Below are 20,656 nucleotides of genomic sequence, written 5' to 3'. Positions count from 1 at the left end.
GCAGCACTGGGGGCATCCCCAATGCTGTGAGAAAACTCTCTCCAGCGCTGCCTCCATCTTCGCCAGAAACGGCCTGTTCATCTTCTTCTTCTGGTGCTAGGGTCACACTTGTATGCCTGCGCAGTCGGCTCTGCCATCAGGCCGCAGGCAGAGCTGAGTGCACATGCCAGCGGTCATTTTTATTTTGTGGCCGCTTACGTGAGCATGCTCAGTACGCTCCTGTAGTTCTATGGAGTACAGAGCGTACTGCGCATGTTCGTGTAAGTGGCCACAAAAAAATGGCCGCCGGCATGTGTACTCGGCTCTGCCTGCGGCCTGATAGCAGAGCTGACAGCGCAGGTGTACAAGTGTGACCCCAGTGCCGGAAGAAGAAGATGAAGAGGCCGTTGCTGATGAAGATGGAGGTGGCACTAGAGAGAGTTTTTTGGCAGCATTGGGGATGCCCCCAGTGCTGTTTGAGTGCTGCGAGAGAACTCATTTGCATACCAACAAAAAACGGATTTTTAACTGAATGGTGGGGCAAAGAAGACATCTAAAGGTAGGAGAAGAATAGCCTTTCTTAAGGCTATTCTGACGTGTCAACTAGAAAAAAAAAAGTTTCAAATGTTAGAATCCCTTTAAAGCATAGTGAATATCATATGCAAACATTGCTACAGATGTATACTTCCATACCATGTCCAGATATGTGTGTAAGTTGTAACCTTTTCCAATCTGCTGTTTTCCTGGATTTACACACTCTTGTGGGTGGTAATGGTGTTAGGTTTCCTTACAGGCATCACAAGTGAAAGAGGATGATTGGTTGTGCCAAGAGTTGTGTCTCAGAAGGTTCTCTAGAGGAATGTCCTGGGGCATGTCCATGCACTAGCTGCAGCATGATGTTGGGTCATGCTGGATCAAAGGCATGTGCTCTTCTCTTTCTAGAGAACTTATGTACAGGTTCTAATTTAGTCAGTTCTTTATATTCCTTAGAAGTTGCTACCGTAGCGCAGGAGGTTGAGGTCTAATCTCTGTGGTTAGCTTGGAGTGTTGTCTTTGAGGACATTCATACAAATGAGATCTATGTGTTTTTCTTGATACTGCTCCATGTGCCGTATTCTGCTTATTTCTACCTCTGCCTGCATACTCCTTGGTTCCAATAACTAAAGAACGTCTTATTGTAGCTCGGGTCTAACTCCACAATATGACAAACAGCTGAATGGACTGCATGGACACTGTTGGACTGGTCCATTAGAGTATCAGAGGATCCTCCAGTGAGTCTAGATTATAGCACTATAAATGTTCCAGAAGAAAACATAAAAAATTAAAGGGAACTGTTATCTATTTTTGTAGGGTTTGTTGGCACCTGGGCCCCCAGAATCATTGTATCTAGTGAGTCCAAGAAACCTTAGTTGAAGGGTAAGTTCACACAGGGTTTTTTGGTCAGGATTTTGAGAACATAGCTGCCTCAAAATCCTGGCCAAAATAGATGACTCCCATTGAAATTAATGGGAGCTGGTCAGTTCTTTTTTTTCCAGGAGCCGGAACAAACAAAAAAAAGCTCATTCTTTCAGGCTTATTCGCCTGGCGACATCCGCCTGAAGACACTCCATCTCAACTAGGTCAATTCATTTGGATCAGAGTGCGCAAATGGATGCCGGTGCACTGCACAGGAATCCAGTCGCAGCTACTCATATTTTGGTCTCCGCCTCAGGTTGTGGACCAAAATAGCCCATGTGAACTTACCCTAACACTGCAAGTGATGGATCTGGTATACTGGTAAAGTTTGGGCCTGTTATGCAGGGAGGATCTCCCCTACAGACACACTGTATAAAATGAACAGGAATGGTCCATAACAAAGACTTTGAGACATTCAGCTGACCTCCAAATTCAGATTTGAATCCAATTGAGTATCTGTGGCATGTGGTGAATAACAAGTCTGATCCATGAACCCCTCACCTCCAATGTATAGTAATGAAATGAAGTGCTGGTAACATGCCACATATCACAGGACACTTTCAGAGGTCTTGTGGAGTCCATGTCTGGATGACACGAGAAAGCTGCTTTGGTGGCACAAGAGGAATCTATGAACTATTAGGTGGTTTATTGTTATGTATAACAAGTCTCTTTCACCTGGGTGAGTTGTCTATAAGTTATAGACGGGGATCTTACTCATCTGTATATTACATGTTTTCTTTATGCACTTTTTACAGCCGTTCTCATTTATAGTTATTTTTCTATAGTATAATAATGGTGTATCAGTTTGCCAATGAAGGACACTGCTAGCCAGAGGATATTGAGAGTCGGAGCATCAATGACGAAGCCCAGGCAAGGTTTGGTTAAGTTAAATAATAATCATCCATTTTCTGAATGAGGAATAAAACGCTCTTCTACAAGGATATTTTAATGGGTTCAGGCAGGATACAATGCTGAAAAGATCACTGAAAGTCTGGGTTTATAGGTCATTATTACTGAAGCGACCCCATACTTCTCAGATCAGATATTTGCCTCTGATTTTAATAAGTACTGATTACCATATAGATGTACTGTAATGCCTGTCTGCACCCAACACAAGCCAATGTACAGTATGTGTGCAGAATACAATACAGCCCGAGCTTATCCCAAACTGAAGTCATGTCGGAACAGAAATTACAAATTTTACAATCTCAGAATTATGCGGTTCTAGATACTGTAGTGATACTGTATGTATGTATGTATATATATATATATATATATATATATATATATATATATATATACATATACACATACACCATCTTAATCTTTCTAAAATAGATAGATACTTGAAAGATTAAGATTAGATGTATTATATAGGGGTTAAATAATAAGGACATCTATTGCAGCCTGAAGTCCTCTCTCTTCTAGTCTCCACTTTCCTGAAAACCGTACTTTGCCAGTGTCAAGGACAGAAATCTAATTTCTTAAATTCTAAGATACAATTGTCTTTCCCTAGAGGTAGAGGAAAGGTGAATTTGAGAAGTGGAAGGCTAACTTGTTATCTATGTCATCCATTTTTGTGACAGAGCAAGTGTTTTAATGCATTGGTCATCTGAATTATTCAAATACTTTCTGGCCAAAGTCTGACATCTGTGATGAAGAACGCGTGGGATGTCGATGGCAATAATATATTTCAGTAAGAATCACAGCAAATCACTCAGAGGCTTTGTGTCAGCGGCTTTGTTGATGGAGGAATAAGGGATTCAGGCTTAAATAGGATGTGTGACTTGTGTGGTTACAATCTCTTAAAGGGAGTCTGTCACCAGAACCAAGCTTGCAGATAGATAGTTTAGGGTCACTTGAGTTAAACATTTTTTCTAGGGTTGAGCGATCGGATCCCGATCGGCGATCGAGCAAATTTCACGATCGGGATCGGCTGGAAAATGATCAGAAATTGGATTTTGAAATCAATCCTAAAAGTTACTTTTCCCATAGAGAAGCATTGACTAGGGTTGAGTGATCGGGATCGGGAAAGATCAAGTCCCGATCGGTGATCGAGCAAATTTCACGATCGGGATCGGCTGGAAAATGATCAGAAATTGGATTTTGAAATCTCAAGATCAGCTCAACCCTAAAAGTGACTTTTCCCATAGATAAGCATCGACTAGGATTGAGGATGATCGGGATCGGGAAAGATCAGGTCCCGATCGGCGATCGAGCAAATTTCACGATCGGGATCGGCTGGAAAATGATCGTAAATTGGATTTTAAAATCAATCCTGAAATTTCAAGATCGGCTCAACCCTGATTTTTCCCCCCTTGTTGTCCCCTTGTTTCCATTTTCTTGCTGTACTTGTTGGTTTTATCAGTATACAAATGAGTTCTAGGTGTAATGAAGGCAATTATTATTATTACTTATTATATCCTCATTGCTAAAATAATTCATTTGCATCTTGATAAAATCGACAATATTTGGGTAGTGGTGGCACCGATTCACAAGGGGATAACACCATTGGAGTTGGGTAAACCTAACCTATCTATCAGCAGGGCTGGGTTCTAGTGACAAACCCCCTTTAAAGACATATCCAAGGAAAATCCCGCTTCTTACAAAATGTCCTAAATATTACTTAAAGGGTTTCTCTCAATAAAAGCAACCCCTTTGACAAGGCAGCCACTGCAGTAAACAACTGACTAGCATGAGGTTGATTTCTCAATTTCATCATAGCGGGAGCCACTCCTAGTCCTGGCTCATAGATAGGTACTTGAAGGGGAGATCCTTCTTTGATGTCCATATGTGGTCCTCATTTCAAGTTAGATATTATAGGCAGAAATTTACTCTATTAGTTCGGATCCAAAGGAAAGCTTTGGGATACAAGTTCCCAATTTCTAACATGTGCAATTTATTTTGCTCGTACTTCCATGTTTGCTCACATTTAGTGATATTGTCGATGACATAACTGACTCCTAAATCCAGTTTACTGCTACTATATTATGTAAAGAAGACATTTGTGGACATTAAAAATTATATCTACTATATGGTATATTTAAGGACACGTTGATCCAGGGTTTTTATACTGACTGCCAGATTTGGAGTCGGGAAGGAATTTTTTCCCCTGAAATAGGGCAATTGCCATGAGCTTCATGGGGTTTTTTGCCTTCCCCTGGATCAACACTGTAGGGATTGTAGGGCTATAGGTTGGACTTGATGGACTAATGTCTTTATCCAACCTCATCAACTATGTAACTATATGTAACTATGTATGCCATATCTACCATTGTGTTATTACTTAACATGGTTACAGTAAACTGGATTTAGGAGTCAGTTAGCTTACCTTAGTCAGTTACATTAACCTTTAAGGCTATGGTGTGGTAGCTGGTTGACCCAACACAATTTTTTTTTAAAATCTGAGCCACTTATTGCAGAACTATACTCAATACATACTGTATATGTAAGTAACAACTACTCCATTCAAATGAAGGATATGGGAACTTTTTCTATTTCATTATAGATAGGCCACTCAATGGTCAGGAAATTTTTCCTATTCTGTAGATAGGTGAGAAGTGGGAATTATTGAATAACCAGAGCCTTTTATTAAAACACAATGGACAATATCTGACCCGCACTTGTGCACTGCTTGTGTTACTAACCTTGAATACACAGACCATCTGTGCAGTTTTCAGACTCCTGACTCATCCCGTCACATGGCTTTCCTCCATTCGTTGTAGCAGGTATTGTACATTCCCTTTCACGCTGGTGTTCACATTCTGTGCTGCAGACCGACCACTCACCCCATTCTTTCCATTGTCCTTCTACTAGAAAATTAGAGGAATAATGAAATTAATATCTGTATAATGCCAATACCCATTCATAAGAGTCTATTCCACATTTTAACCTGAACTCTAAGGACTCTAAGGCTTTTCCAAGAAATAAAATTGCCTGTCTGGAATAATGGTTCACCTCGGCCAGTTATTGGCCGTGCAGGTATCTCTTAGCATTTCCTCTGTGGTGTACACCAGTGTGAACCTGGGCATTGTTCGGACTGGAGTCCTAGAGTTGTCTTAAAATCCCATGTTTAGTCACCTGTGCTGGCCCCCTCTTGCTGGATTTTGCTCACCTAGGCTAAATCTGTCCAGGTCTATTCATTTAGAAATACAAAAATAATTACAGCCCTTCACTTTACTACCAAAAACAAGGAAGACACCAAGCAACAAAATAGTGCAGATCTGTTGTATATTGGCTCAGAGAAAAATAGAGTGTAGTCAAATAGAAGGTAAAAAAAAAAAAAAAAAGACCAGATGGCCTCTCACCTTGTATTGTTGTGAGGATATTACAAAAACATAACGCTTGAGTAATAAGGTGAGAGTGGCAGCAGAATCCACCAGATGCCCAGGTGTACAAATGCAGGTGGGTAGAGTGTTGGACCCAAACACAAATGAAAGGTGGAACGCGCCCTCTGGTCAAAGATGGAGCACAAAAGGATGAATAAATCAAATCTTTATTGAAGTGCAAGGCACAACGTGTTCCAGGCTAGAACAGCCCTTTCTCAATTGCATATACTGATAGGAAGATAGGCTGTCAATCACATATGCAAGGCCTTCTTATCAGTAAATGCACTCGAGAAAGGGCTGTTCTTTGTCCAAAACGCATTGTGCCTTGTACTTCAATAAAGATACGGTTTATTCATCCGTTTGTGCTCCACCTTTGGGCAGTCTGCACGTTACACCTTCCGTTCATGTTTGGGTCCAACATTCTACCCTCCTGCTTCACTTTACTACGACTCTGACTATGAGAGCTAAATAGGCACTGTTGATGACTAAATAATTATCTTACATGTAGTATAAAATACCCTTTCGGTGCCCTAGTAGATCACGCTAATGAAAAAGTAGGTAATCGGTGTTGACAGTGACTGTATGACAAAAATGTCCCTTGGTACACTAAGTGGCTATGTCTTCCTCCAGGATAGGTGATTATCATCTATTGTATTGAAGGTCAGCTCATAAACAATGATATTCAGGACAGATGACAGCTTCTCACAATAGTACGGGCTACTATGCTCATTATCCAGTGCAAATGTTACTCTAATGTATGTAACGCTTAATTAGATAACATTCGTCTCCGACTAATTCCATCATTCCATGTGTCCAAGAGAAAAGAATAAAAATTCTGATATTATGAGGTTCTTAGAAAAATCTAGAACAGATGAATCATTGAACTGATTTTAATGGAGAAATAAGGGCACATGTATTGTCACTAAATCTCTCAATGGTTTTCAAATTTAGGATTGGAATAACCAGTCCCACCAGGGTATCTACTGTTTATATACTCGATATATCAAATCAAATCAAATAGGCATTATTGGCACGTCCGAACGGATATTTGGCATTGCCAAAGCCAGTAAAGTGGTGGTGGTGGTGGTGGTGGGGAGTTGGAGTCGAGGGGGAGAGTATGGGGGGGTGGCTGATTTGGGGTATATTAGGGCATTTACATCTTGTAATGGGATCTACATGATCATTGGGATCAGCTTATCGTAAATGAACCATCTTTTGAGAAGAGGTTGTCTTAACCCTGTAGAACCTCGATGCCTGTTTTTACGACAAGTTAGCAATGCGTGATTCATGGTGGTCTAATAAATTGTTAGATATAACTATAAAAACTAATATCCCCTCAAAAACTACTCTATACCAGTCTAACATATTTTCTAGCACTATACTTTATGACTAAATATTTTGAAATAGCTAAACAGATTTAGAAAAAGAAAATTCCAAAATGTCGAGGAAGGCGTCATCTATCAGATGATGGCTCTTCAGACTAGTTGACAGGTCCTCTTTACAAATCCCCTAGCTCTATATACATTATCAACGTTCTCGTGCTCATCTATTGTACACTTTATCCTTTATTTTAAGAACGTGTACTTTCAACTCATCCCAGGACTAGGAGCTATACATAACTGTATCGGCCTTCATGGGTGGAGGAGACCCGACCATATTGTGCCCCATGCCTCTATTTGAATTATTGTTGGTGACCACCACGGTTGAGTTTGTTAGGATTTCAACCATCATGGTCACTGTGGTTGGAAATATATCAGGAATATATAACTTGGTACCAAGGGGAACATCACATGGGAGAATGACTGCAATGACATGTATACGTTCAGTCTTTGAAGGTACTTTACATTTTGAGAATTCCTTTGCATGGTATTATAAGAAGTTCTATAAAACTGAGATTCTCATTGATGTCTGAATAAAGAGATCGAGACACCAGCTCTGATCATCTCCATGTGTCACTGGCCTTTGAGACAATTGCACTATTGAAATGAATGTTTTTGTAATGTTTTAGTGTTCTCTCAGATCTACAAGTCAGAATTTTATCAGAGCTAGAGAAGCTCCTTGCTGGGAAACCATCATTTAGAACATCATGGGGTCCCTAGACCGAAACCAAATAAATATTCACTCTTCCAAACGGTTTGTCTTTTTTAAGTCTACATTTCAAACATGCCTAAGAGAAAATATAATAATATAATGGATATCGGCTCTGAAATGCAGCTCTGGATATCTGTTGGCATATCATTGTTCTAATGGTTAGTTCACATCTGCGTTTGGTAATCTGTTCAGGGAGCCCGCATGGGGACCCCTCCGAAAAGAATACCAAATGCACTGGCAAGCAGTGTGCAGAGAAAGCAAACGGATCCCATAGACTATAAAGGGGTCCGTGTGCTCTTCGTGCGGTGTCTGCATGGAACATGTGGAGAGAAAAGTAGATTGTGATCTACTTTCTGTCAACATGATTCGTGTGGGCTGCGTACAGAAAGCGCATGGACCCAGGGTCGGACTGGCCCACCGGGGAACCGGGGAATCCCCCAGTGGGCCCCGAGCCCTAACTGTTAGTACTCATTTTGTTAGTGCAGATGAATTGGTTAGGGGCCCCGATCGGGAACCTAACCAATGCATTTGCATTGAAAAAATGAGGGCTAATAGTGTCAAGACTTGTCCATGTTGCCTGAACTTCCCCCTCCCCCTCTTCCTTATAAACTAGTGAGTCATCCCTTGGATCGTAGCGTGTGAGGACAGGAGCAGTCTGCTGCGATGCTTCACTTCTGGAGAATGTGAGTATATTCTTTTGGTAAAATCTGTATATTTAATATTTATATGTGTGTACATTTCTTTACTGTATGTTTCTTGTATACTGTGTGAGTACTGTATGGTTGTATATACGTATGTGTGAGTATATATAGTATGCTATAATAATGTGTATTGTGTATGGATTGTATGTTAGTATATATAGTATTCATACATTCATATAAGTATATATATGCCATATATGGTATATGAAAGTATATAACTGTATATATGCTATAATAATGTATATGTGTGAGCATATATGAATGTATATCTGTGAGTAAATATGGTATATCTACGAATGTGTAGGTATATAGTGTGTGCAATCCCATCCCATCACAGTGGAAACGCTGCAATATCCAAAACTGTTGCGGTTTTGGAAATTGCAGCATGTCACTTATACCTACAGAAACACCGGCAATGTCCCTATAGGTATAATGGAAGCAGAAAGTTCTCAGAGGAAACCTCTGCGGAGTTTTAGCAAAAAGCGCTGTGGGAAAAACTTATGCGTTGCCGCCGGTATTTTTCCTGCAGCGCTTTTTTGCTGCAGGACACTGTGTTAGGCCTTACCCTTCGTTCACATCTGAGTTTGGTATTCTATTCGGAGAGTCTACATGGGGATCCCCCCCCCCCCCCCGAAAGGAATATTGAGGACTCCCCTGAATGGAATACCAAATGCAACTGCAAGTGGTGTGCCAGTGAAAGCAAACGGACCCCATAGAGTATAATGGGGTCCGTGTGCTTGCTGCTCGCTGCCCGCACGAATCATGCGACGGGAAAGTAGATTGTGAAATACTTTCCTGTCCGCATGATCCCTGCAGAGATCTGGCGGCAAGCACACGGACCCCATTATAGTCTATGGGGTCCGTGTGCTTTCACTGGCACACCACTTGCAGTTGCGTTTGGTATTCCATTCGGAGGACTCCTCATGCAGAATCCCCCAGACGGAATACCAACGCAGATGTGAACGAGGCCTAAGCCTTATAATGTGATGTACAATATATTGAGATGACAAGGATTAGGCCCAACAGTGAGATGCAGCTAAAAAACACTGTGGAAAAAAATAGCGCTAATTGTCAATGTATTTTTTTCACAGTGTTTTTCATTGCGCTTTTGATGCATTTTCCAGCACTTTCTCCCAATTGCTCAGCTGAAAGTAACCGGCCATGTTATTAGAAGTGCACACATTTAGGAATTTGCAGCATCTTCCACATCTTTTTTTCCTGTAATATGTGGATGAGGTAAATGTGATTAAATTTCATTCACTTTGCTGGTTCTGTATAATACAGAATTTTTTTTTCTGCAGTAGCCAAAGAAGTTGTGTTTCTGCAATGTGGGGCTTCAGGTATGTATGGCTTATCTTGAGCAGCAAGATGTTACCCCATCACTGCTCCCACACAATATGGCCCCATCACTGTTCCCCATACATTATGGGGGGCCAGTGAAGAGGCCATTGTATGGGGGGGACCAGTGAAGTGGCCATAAAAATTAAAAGAGGTTGTCCATAAACTGTAGTGATCACTGTGACGTAGGTGTAAAAAAAAAAAAAACTTCTTACCTGTTTCAGCACCCTGTTGTTCCCTGCCTGTGTTTGTTTGGTCTCATGGCTGTGCCTCATTTCTGGAAATCCTGTACCTAATTGGTCTCAGCGGTCACATGAGGTGCAGGACTCCTAGCAAGGAGCAGCCGGCACAAAACTGAATGGATACTGGCAGCGGACAAGGAAGCGCTGGGAACAGGTGAGTATGTTTATTTATTTTTTACATCTTACATCTCCGGCCCGCCACATGTTTTGCTTCAATTCCTGGACAACCACTTTAAAGGATTTATCCATCTTTCTAATATTGATGGCAAGTCCTTAAGATAGGCCATCAATGATACATTTGCGGCGATAAAACAGCCCGGACCTCTGCATATCAGTTTCCAGGACAGCGTGGCTACTGAAAATGGTAACATTTCTAGGAGCCACACTGCTCACTTACCATACAGAGTGTAGCAGTGGGTTTAGGTAGAGCAGTAGTGCACATCGTATGGCGGGTGAGCAGCATGGCTCCCGACATGTTATTCCCTTAAGCTGCCGTGTCTCGGTACCGCTGATTTGCAGGGTCCTGGCGGTGGGCCCCTAGAAACAACTCCACTGGTGGGCCCTAGACACCCCAGTCTGACACTGCATGGACCCCATTATAGTCTATACGGTCCATGTGCTTTCACTGTACACCGCTTGCCAGTGGGTTCGGTAGTCCATTCGGAGGGGACCCCATATGGAGTTCCCGAAGGGATTACCAAACACAGATGTGAACCAGGCATATGACTTCTAGGCCTGATACTTACTCAGTTGCTATTGGAATGTAACCAATAGATGGAACTGCTGTCTCTGTATCTTTCTCTATAACATAGTTTATATAATTGTTTCCAGCTATCAACTATTTCCCATTCAATCTGTAATACGCATTTAACAAGCTAACTTGTTGAACCAGCTGAGGTCTGTGTTAATGGCACAGCTGCTGACTTTCTAGAATTCATCGCTTGCATTATTCTTTGCTAATATTGTTTTATCTTTTACAGAAGTCCCTGAAAAGCATTTGTCCTGAGAACAAAGCAAAAAGGAGATTTACATGTACTGAAAGTCAATCTCCCAGAAGTTTAATACATTTGAGTTGTGTGTATTCTTCCTATGCATATATCCATTACATATTCATTGGACTAGAAGAATAATTATAAGGGTGAAGATATACCATGCAGCCATCGCTGCCAAACTAAAGTCGTCCCAACTGCAGTGGCCAATGGCTGAATATGTTGCAGCCAACTTCAACTGCGTCAACTGTGCATGTAGCCTTAGAGTTCTCTGAAAGAGTCAGTGGCTACAGATCACATTAAGAACTGCTGCCCAAAGGTTTAGCTTTGACGATTCACTAGATAGTTGCCCAAATGGACCTTTCCTTGTGTCAGATACTCTTAAAGGGATTCTACCATAAAACTACTTTTTTTTCTAATTACCACGTCGGAATAGCCTTAAGAAAGGCTATTCGTCTCCTACCTTTAGACGTGGTCTCCGCCGCGCCATTCCGTAGAAATACCGGTTTTAACCGGTATGCAAATGAGCTCTCCGCAGCAATGAGGTTGGGACCCAGCGCTGAAAGGCCGATGAGCGCATCCCCATTGCTGCCCGAGAGCTCTTTCCTGCGCCGCCTCCTTCTTCTGCAGCAACTCTGCCTCTTCTGGCTTGTCTTGCTCTTGTAGTTCTATACAGGAGCATAGAGAGGCCACCCCAAAATGGCCGCCGGCCGGCTCCTGTATTGAACTGCAAGAGCGGCTACAGTGGGTAGCCGCTCTTGCAGTCCAATACAGGAGCCGGCCGGCGGCCATTTTGGGGTAGCCGCTCTTGCAGTTCAATACAGGAGCTGGCCGGTGGCCATTTTGGGGTGGCCTCTCTATGCTCCTGTATAGAACTACAAGAGCAAGACAAGCTAGAAGAGGCGGAGTTGCTGCAGAAGAAGGAGGCGGTGCAGGAAAGAGCTCTCGGGCAGCAATGGGGATGCGCTCATCGGCCTTTCAGCGCTGGGGCCCGCCCTCATTGCTGCGGAGAGCTCATTTGCATACCGGTTAAAACCGGTATTTCTACGGAATGGCGCGGTGGAGACCACGTCTAAAGGTAGGAGACGAATAGCCTTTCTTAAGGCTATTCTGACATGGTAATTAGAAAAAAAAAGTAGTTTAATGGTAGAATCCCTTTAATGTGCTTGCAGTTATACTTATTTTGGATATAAATGTATATATAGAATACAAGTAATGGGGTCACCAACCTGGACACTGGGAGGAGCAGCTAACCTTCTGCATAGATGACCCTACGCAGAAGGTGCCACCGTTCAGAGGTGTTGGGTTAGTGCATGTCCTGGATCGTTTCTGGACTCCACGGCCACAGCTCACACTACACGCCGACCATTCTAGCCATGATGACCACCCTCCATTTACTAAAAATAAGAAAATAACACATATCAGTGCTGTGAAACATACAGCTTGCTAATTCAAGAATTCCATAGTTTGTGAAATAAATACAATTGAATGATATTGATTGAAGTGATACTTCAGTGACCCCTCCGGTTGTCCAAATGCAGCATCCCAGTGGACACTGCTGAACTGTATTGCCTGTTATGCGGTGTTATAGTTTCACTTTTTACAAGTCTCCAAGTGCAAATCTCTAGGACTGTTCCATTGGGAATGGAGGTATACCCCTTCTTTTGACAGAGCCATGGTCCAGCCCAACCCATGGTTGGCTGGGGTTAAGGGGACTAGTGTGTGGACTTCGTACTAGGAGAATCATTGACCTTCATTGTTACTAATGCAGTGCTGAGAGAGGAAAGCTGTATGTCAACCTCCAGTGAGGATTGGATACAGAAGTACCACGGAGAGGAGAAGCTGAATTAATGAAACAGCCTCCCAGAATGATCCCTATACCCCTACAGGTAGATAGGACATCCTTGGGACTTATTTATTTGATCTTATATTGTAGAACAGACAAGAACACAGATATACAGAAGCTTCAGATACAAGGCGCTGGAAACTGCACCCATTGCTGTAGTTAATCTGCAACTACTGTCTCCTGAGTCATAACTATGGAAAATGTGCTCGCTGAGCCGTGTGGCTATCCCCCAACCTGACTTACCTTCTAGTCCCCCAGACAACACCAGAGGTTGAAAATAAAGGCCACATCGGCATTTATTAAGTTACACCTTTAAATAACCACAGAATTACCATATCTAAGTAATTAGCATGAACAACATTATAACAAGATAACATTATTTGCATAACATTTGCATACCAACTAAAACTACCCGTTTTAATATCCTCCAAAACCAGCAACATCAACGGGGGAATCACATCCCCTCCAAAAAGAAGGGACTCTGAAGGCACTAACCCCAAGACATCGCCACAACCTTGGATTATTACCGCTAGTCGTGATCCACATAGCCTAGGGGCAGCAAAGTCGAAGAGTAATTCAGGATACCCTGACCACAGGACTTGTTATCCAGTCTGGTTCCCTTACCAGCATCTGTACTACCAAGTGGGTGAAGATGACCCCTTAATCCTCCATCCTCATCGTGCCTCCAAAGACCCCTCCTGTGCATGCTGCCATGCCAAACTGAAGTATGCATATCAAGGGAGGGACAAGCGAACTCTTTATCCTCCAGTTAATCATCATTTTTTACTAAACAATTAGCAATGTTCATTTTCTTTCCTATCATTAAGTCTTTTTGGTATGGGAGGAAATCCACACAAACATGGAGAGAACATAAAAACTTCTTGCAGATGTTGCTCCTGGCAGGATTCAAACCCAGGACTCCAGCGCTGCAAGGCTGCAGTGCTAACCACTGAGCCACTGTGTTGTCCCACCTCTCTTGCTCTCTCTGTAACCTGTCCGCTCCTCTTTCCATTTCCAGTCATGGGCCCCCTCCACTACCCCTTTGGGTTGGATACGTGGGGCTGTCTGTCCTGCCACTACCATCAGGTACCCTGCAGGTCCCCTCACCATTGTCTCAAGTCCAGAGCTGAGCTGGAGGAGTCGTTTGAGGGTTTACTGGCCACTGCTGACAACTCCTACTACTACTCTCATCCTCCTATTTCCTCCGACAGGTTGCAGTATTATAAAATGGTGAAATTGCGTAGACTAAGCAAGTAAATATAGAAGCTTGTAGACAGAGTCTATCTCACAGCAGTATCCCGAGTAAATGTTCTTTTCTTATGCCACATTTACCTTAAAGCTTTAGTCAGACTCTTTTACTCCCCAATTTCCTTGACAGCTATTTTCTTCACAAGTATTCTGACATTTCTGCTACAAGAAACACATATTTCAGCCACAATCAATAGTTTCAGCCAGTGAACTTTTCATTCGGTCCTTCTTGGCTACAAGCTTACAGCATGCTGAGGGCTGACTGACAACAGGAACCTGTCGGGAATTTCAAGGTTAGCACCTCAATATTTTTTTAACAAAGGAGTCGCTATAACAGAACGATGAACTACCATTCTAAAGAAAGAGCCCGTGTAGTTGCAGAAAGTTGTTGGGTTTTATACTGCGTGTGTATATGTGTATATATATATATATATATATATACACACACACACATATTCAAGATTTTCCCTACCATCCTAATGGTGACAGACTGTTGTAACATATTTAAAAAACATTAAACTTTAAATTGTCTACACATTTAAATACAGTTATGTTCGGAGGTAAAACCCCTTTAGGCCAGTGGCCCCACATGGCACAAATGCTACAGAAGAAGATGCTGTTTTACAGTCCCTGCAAGGTATGTCAAACTCTAGTGAATCCCATTCACACCTTCCAGAAAAATAGGCACAGCGGGCATGCTGCGATTTCACAAACCCTTATGGGTTAACAAACAAGTAGCTCTTCTGTAATGTAGTTATCCTACTGTATTCACTTACATGGATAGGGAATAATGTCTGATGGTTAGGGGTTTCCAGCAATATGACAAACAGGGGGCTAATAGGGGCTTATGTGAATGGATTGTAGTGGTCCCAATGGTTGGAAACGTAGTGCTCACTTATCCCCTGGATAAAGGATATCCGTGTCTATCCGTAAACAACCCATAAAAGTTCTGCTGAATTGGGAACAGCTGAAAGACAACAATATTGCTATTTTTTTTTTTTTTTACATAAAAGTTAGCCTAGACAGCCCTGAAATTGCAGTGTATGGTAAATTTGTGAACGGGGTGTCTATCTAACCCCTCGTTCACATCTGTGTTTGGTAATCCATTCAGGAAGTCCGCATGGGGACCACCCCAAACGTTCTACTGAATGCATTGGCAAGGGGTTTGCAGTGAAAGCACACAGACCCCATAGACTATAATGGGGTCCGTATGCTCTCCGTGTGCTGCCTGCACAAATCATGTGGGCAGAAAAGCACTTTATGATCTACGTTCCTCTCTGCATGATTTGTGCGAACAGTGCGCAGAAAGCACATGGACCCCGTTATAGTCTATGGGGTCCGTGTGCTTTCACTGCACACCGCTTGCCCGTGCGTTTGATAGTCCTTTCAGGGGATCCCCATGCGGACTCCCCAAATGGATTACCAAACCCAGATGTGAATGAGTGGTCAGCCAGGCAAGGTAGCAGAAATCCAGAAGGATACATGTTTACGTTACATGGGCTGGATTTTCTAGGCTGGGGAACTAGTTGGTAGTTGTAGTCTTCCAGTCCACATCTGTAGTCCATTATGGGTTTTTCTTAAGTTTTTCTTATGGTCTTTACTGGAGAAGGAAGCCTATAGAGGGCTGTCAGGTTTGCAACCTGAGAGACAAAGCACCCCTGGGGCGGTTCTGGTCAGTTTTGCTACTGTGTTTGGCTCCAGGTAATAGGCCTGCACTGGGATATGAGGCATCCTGCTGTATAGTTAGAACCGAACAGACTTAGGTTTATTTTGTTTGCATTGTATTTTATGCTGAAGCTTTGGAATAAAAGCGCCCTTGAAGTTTGAGACCCGCTGCCTCTGTGAACTCTGTCCTTGCCAACCCCCACCGTGTGAGCTCATCCCTATACTAAATATTAAAAGCACAAACCAAAATGGCGAATATTCCCTTTAACATTCCACACTCACATTATAACAATACAAAGACGCCTGTCAGATACAAAGAGCCCTCAAGGCATATCAATGGGAGGCATCAAAGCATATCAGGGTAATATGCGAACGTGTATGATCTATAGGGTGGGTACGATTTGTAATCACTTCTTAAGTATCTTGAAAAGTATATAGCTCCAGATATTGGCTGCGGGTGTCTTCACAAGTCGCTTCAGGGAACGTGCTCTTGGTATTGTAGTATTTCACATGTTGAATGTGGAGGATAATGGTTACAAGGTAAAGCAGCTGCGAGTTAAAACTGCAGCGTGATGTGATGTAACCGGGGCGTTGCGATGATTGACAGCTTCCCTTTAAATGTGCGTCTGTCAAAGCTGGAATTGTAAAGGATGACGCACACATGATGCAGACACCCCAGGACTGCTCAGTACGCTGCGGGTACATGGTGTTACATAGGGCCTGTCTGCACGTTGCTTGTACATTCTCTAGCCTGGTGCAGGCACAGCTGGGATGAATTGTAGCTGCAGAGAGGTAAGAGGCTACTGAAGTGGATTCTGCAGTCCCTCAAGGCTTTACACAGTGGGATACAGTGTAAATAATATTGATCATATGGAATTGCGGTTCAGGTATTTTTGGATCTCTCCACCGCATGCTGGTTTCTATTACAAGCAGGCATCATGCGTAACATTCTGGTAATTGTAGTAATTAATAGAATAACAGAATCTGAACTTCTTGTTCCATGGCTAATTCCCTTCCTGCAAGTCACAGCAGTTAACTGACAGCAGAACCATTAAAGGAAAAACATCACAAATACATGGTCAATGAATTCAGGCTTGTCACTTGTTTTTCTGTACGCACATGTTATATAAATGTGTTCACTCGCACCTTTGCTTGAATTTGGTTAAGGGCTTTAATGTAACATGAAATGAAATCTATACAATATTGCAAGTTACTAGCAAAAGCCTTGATGGACTGCAATTCCCATCACGGCCACTAGGTGACAGTATGTAGACATATATAGGATAGGCATCTCATGATAGAGTATCGCAAAATCATGTTTTTGTATAAAGCCATAGATCATCTTGGGATGTGTTAAGCCAAGAGATGTAAAGACAATGTAATGTATTAGAAAAACTAGACACCTACAGATACGAAAAAACAGATCTGTTCTATGATGGGAACAAATGGGACCCCATTGACTATAATGGGGTTCTTTGAGTGTCCGTCACATGTCTGTGTGTCCCCAGGCCTGTTAATCTTTCTGCCCATCGCAAATAATGGCAAAGTAGTTTTCGATCTTTTCTCTTTGTTCTAGTGATTATGGGGTTCTTGTGCTAGGACCACCTCAGACCTCCCCTGACATTACAGTATACTATATTATGCATTTCTTATAGACATGTCCCCTGAGTGAGGAATATTATCCCCCAAACATACCCTCTTCCCAAGGGTCCGACTTCAGAGAAAGTAAAATGCTCACATTATCCCATATTATTAGTAAGGGCCCCTTCACACGGAGTATACGCTGGCTGATTTTGAATGTGTAAACGTTCCGAATCAGCAACGTTTAAAACAGGTCCCATTGCTTTCTATGGGAGCCGGCATACGCGCACTCCCCATAGAAATGAATGGGAAAAAGCAGCCCATTCATTTCTATGGGGAGCGCACGTATGCCGGCTCCCATAGAAAGCAATGGGACCTGTTTTAAACGCTGCTGATTCGGAACGTTTACACATTCAGAATCAGCCAGCGTATACTCCGTGTGAAGGGGCCCTACCTGTGCACTTTATTTTATATTACAGTATTTCTTCTATTACAGTAAACTTCTTTTCTTCCCTTCACACAGCCATAAGAAGAAATAATAAAACTCTGGGGATACAACACTAGAAGAGGCTTAGTTGGTGGGGGTTCATACATATCCAATTGAATCTAGAGGGCGCTGTATAAATACTTAGAAAGTGAGATGCCCAAGTATTGTCTGCCAGAATTTTATTTACAGATGTGTTTTTTTTCTTATCTTCCTTCTTGACTCGATATATATCAAAGTATGTGAATTGAGATGACCGACTTTGAATAAAAATATGATTTAGTGATATTCTGTTGGGAGTTGTTTATTGTATATGTGTCTATCTGTGGCCACCTAGTGGTTGTGATGGGAGTAAAACACCTGTGTCCATTCTTACTGATTCTAAAGTAAAAAAAAAAAAAAAAAAAAAAGTCCTGCATTCACAATTTCTTCTTCCATCGGATAAGTAAAAAATATGACCGAATAAAGCTAACATTTTTTTTTTTTTTTACAATGAGGTTAATTCAGACTGACATAGATAGGGCTCTGTCTGCATTTGTTGACCATTGTCCGTTGCTCTCATCCCATGATGAATAAGTGCAACAGACAATAGTAAGCAGTAATGTGAACCTACCTTAATAGAGATGAGCGAACAGTAAAATGTTCGAGGTTCAATATTCGTTTCGAGTAGCCCCTCAATATTTGACTACTCGAATCGAATATTGAACCCTATTATAGTCTATGGGGGGAATATGCTCGTTTCAGGGGTAGGCAACGTTCGATGAAATTATACTTACCAAGTCCACGAGTGAGGGTCGGGCTGGATCCTCCGTGCAGTCTTCTCCTTGCAGCGTCCCCGCGGCATCTTCCGGCTGTGAGTTCACTCTGCCAGGCATCGGGCCTGAGCAAAGCCGACTGCGCATGCCCGCACTACAAGTGGACATGCGCAGTCGGCTCTGCCCAGGCCCGATACCTGGCAGAGTGAATGAAGAGCCGGAAGACGCCGCGGGGAAGCTGCACGGAGAAGATTTCTAAAGGTAGGAGAAGAACCAGCGTTGATTGGCCGACTGTATAGCATTCGGCCAATCAATGCTGGTTCTGCATCGAACTTTTACATTCGAATAGCGAGTGGTACTCGATCGAGTACGAGTATTTCGAATACCGTAGTATTCAATCGAATATCTACTCGATCGAGTACTATTCGTTCATCTCTATACCTTAATACTTCAGTACATGACCTGTCCCTGCTAGAGGATGAAACAGACTTATGGCTTACGTCCAGAATGAATTCTTTTAAGAGATAAAAACTTTGTCCACTGATAAGTGTCTTATTTTTTTAGGTCATGCATGATAAGATTGCAGAAATGTGGATGACCTTTCCACCCAAAGCTTGTTGTTTTAACAGTTAGGCCCGGTTCACATCTGGGTTCAGTATTCCGTTTGGGGAGTCCGATTGACGACCCCCTGAACGAAATACCAACTCCATTAAAAAGCGATTAGAGATGATCAAATAGTATTAGAAACTGCAGTTTTGAATACCTCGCTCCATAGGAATGAATGGGAGTGGCCACGCCGGCCGGCGCTTAACCCCTTGCTATTCACCCGCTCCCATTCATTCCTATGGGAGTGAGATATTCGAAACTAGAGTTTTGAATAGTATTCACTCATCTCTAAAAGCGATTAGCTAAGAAACCACATGGACCCCATAGAATATAATGGGATATGTGTGTTTTCCGTGCGGCGTCCGCACGAATCATGCGGAGAGAAAAGTGCTGCGTGAAGCTTGATTCGTGCGGACACCGCACAGATAACACACAGACCTCTTTATAGTCTATGGAGTCCGTGTAATTTCATTGCTCACCGCTTTTTAATGTGTTTGGTATTCCATACAGGGGTTTCCAAGCGGACTCCCCAAAAGGAATCACAAACACAGATGGGAAACGGAGGTTATCCCTCCTCAGCCAAGGCATAAGATCTCCTTCTCGAAGGTTTTCTAGAAAGGGCATGAAGTAAAATGCCTGTTTCTGGCCTCTGCATCTAGGTGGTGTCCGCGGTGCACAACAAGGAGCACAGTAATACATTCGGCTTTTTAGATACTCTGCAACTTAGACATGTGTACAGAAGAAGATAAAGATGATGATTCATGTGCCCTGCTGGAAGATAAAGGGCTTCTGGTCCAAAGGCAGCTCTTATTAAATATGGATAAGGCATCAAGTTTTTATACATTGAGGAGATAAATAAATGGATGACATTCCCTGTCATGGTGGTTTTCATGTTGGGTTGTTATTATAAATGAAACAGTAGAACTGGACCGTGGATGTGGTGAAAATTACAATTTGCTCTTCCAGTTATGATGCTACTCACAGGTAAACTGAGGATAATAAAGAAGGAAACAAGGAAACTTTGAAAGAAGAACTTCAGAAAAACATCCAAATGTAATTCAACAAAATACATAAAATTCGACCAAGGTCAACATCTGCATAGTGTTTGTATGTTTTCTACTGTATTCATGACGTTTAAATGAAGTGAATGAACAAAATGAAGTGAATGGACAAAATAGAACTCTAAACCTTATCAATATTTGGTGTGACCTTTGTCCTTTGCTTTCCATCAGTTCTTCTAGATACAATTGTAGATGTTTTTGAAGGATCTCTGCAGGGAGGTTGTTCCCGCCATCTTGGATAACTAAGCACAGATCTTCTGTGGATGCAGACTTGCTCCAATCCTTCT

The 20,656-nt window shown here is 42.4% G+C and overlaps 1 protein-coding gene across 2 annotated transcripts in view; it reads right to left on the bottom strand.

The window, feature by feature from the left end:
- UNC5D (unc-5 netrin receptor D) overlaps positions 1 to 20,656 on the bottom strand; it is a 562,375-nt gene that overhangs the window by 144,645 nt on the left and 397,074 nt on the right. The window contains exons 6-7 of one of the 2 annotated variants that reach the window (XM_075273020.1): positions 12,353 to 12,520; positions 5,082 to 5,243 (exon numbers count right to left, since the gene is read on the bottom strand). In XM_075273020.1, the coding sequence (XP_075129121.1) occupies positions 5,082 to 5,243; positions 12,353 to 12,520 (330 nt within the window). Of the gene's footprint in view, positions 1 to 5,081; positions 5,247 to 12,352; positions 12,521 to 20,656 lie in introns of both variants that reach the window. The other variant, XM_075273019.1, reaches the window with a different exon arrangement.

Source organism: Leptodactylus fuscus, chromosome 5 (assembly GCF_031893055.1).
Source record: "Leptodactylus fuscus isolate aLepFus1 chromosome 5, aLepFus1.hap2, whole genome shotgun sequence".
In the NCBI taxonomy this organism is placed as follows: domain Eukaryota; kingdom Metazoa; phylum Chordata; class Amphibia; order Anura; family Leptodactylidae; genus Leptodactylus; species Leptodactylus fuscus.
Note: the sequence above shows the minus strand (reverse complement) of the source record. Positions and strands in the feature narration are given on the sequence as shown.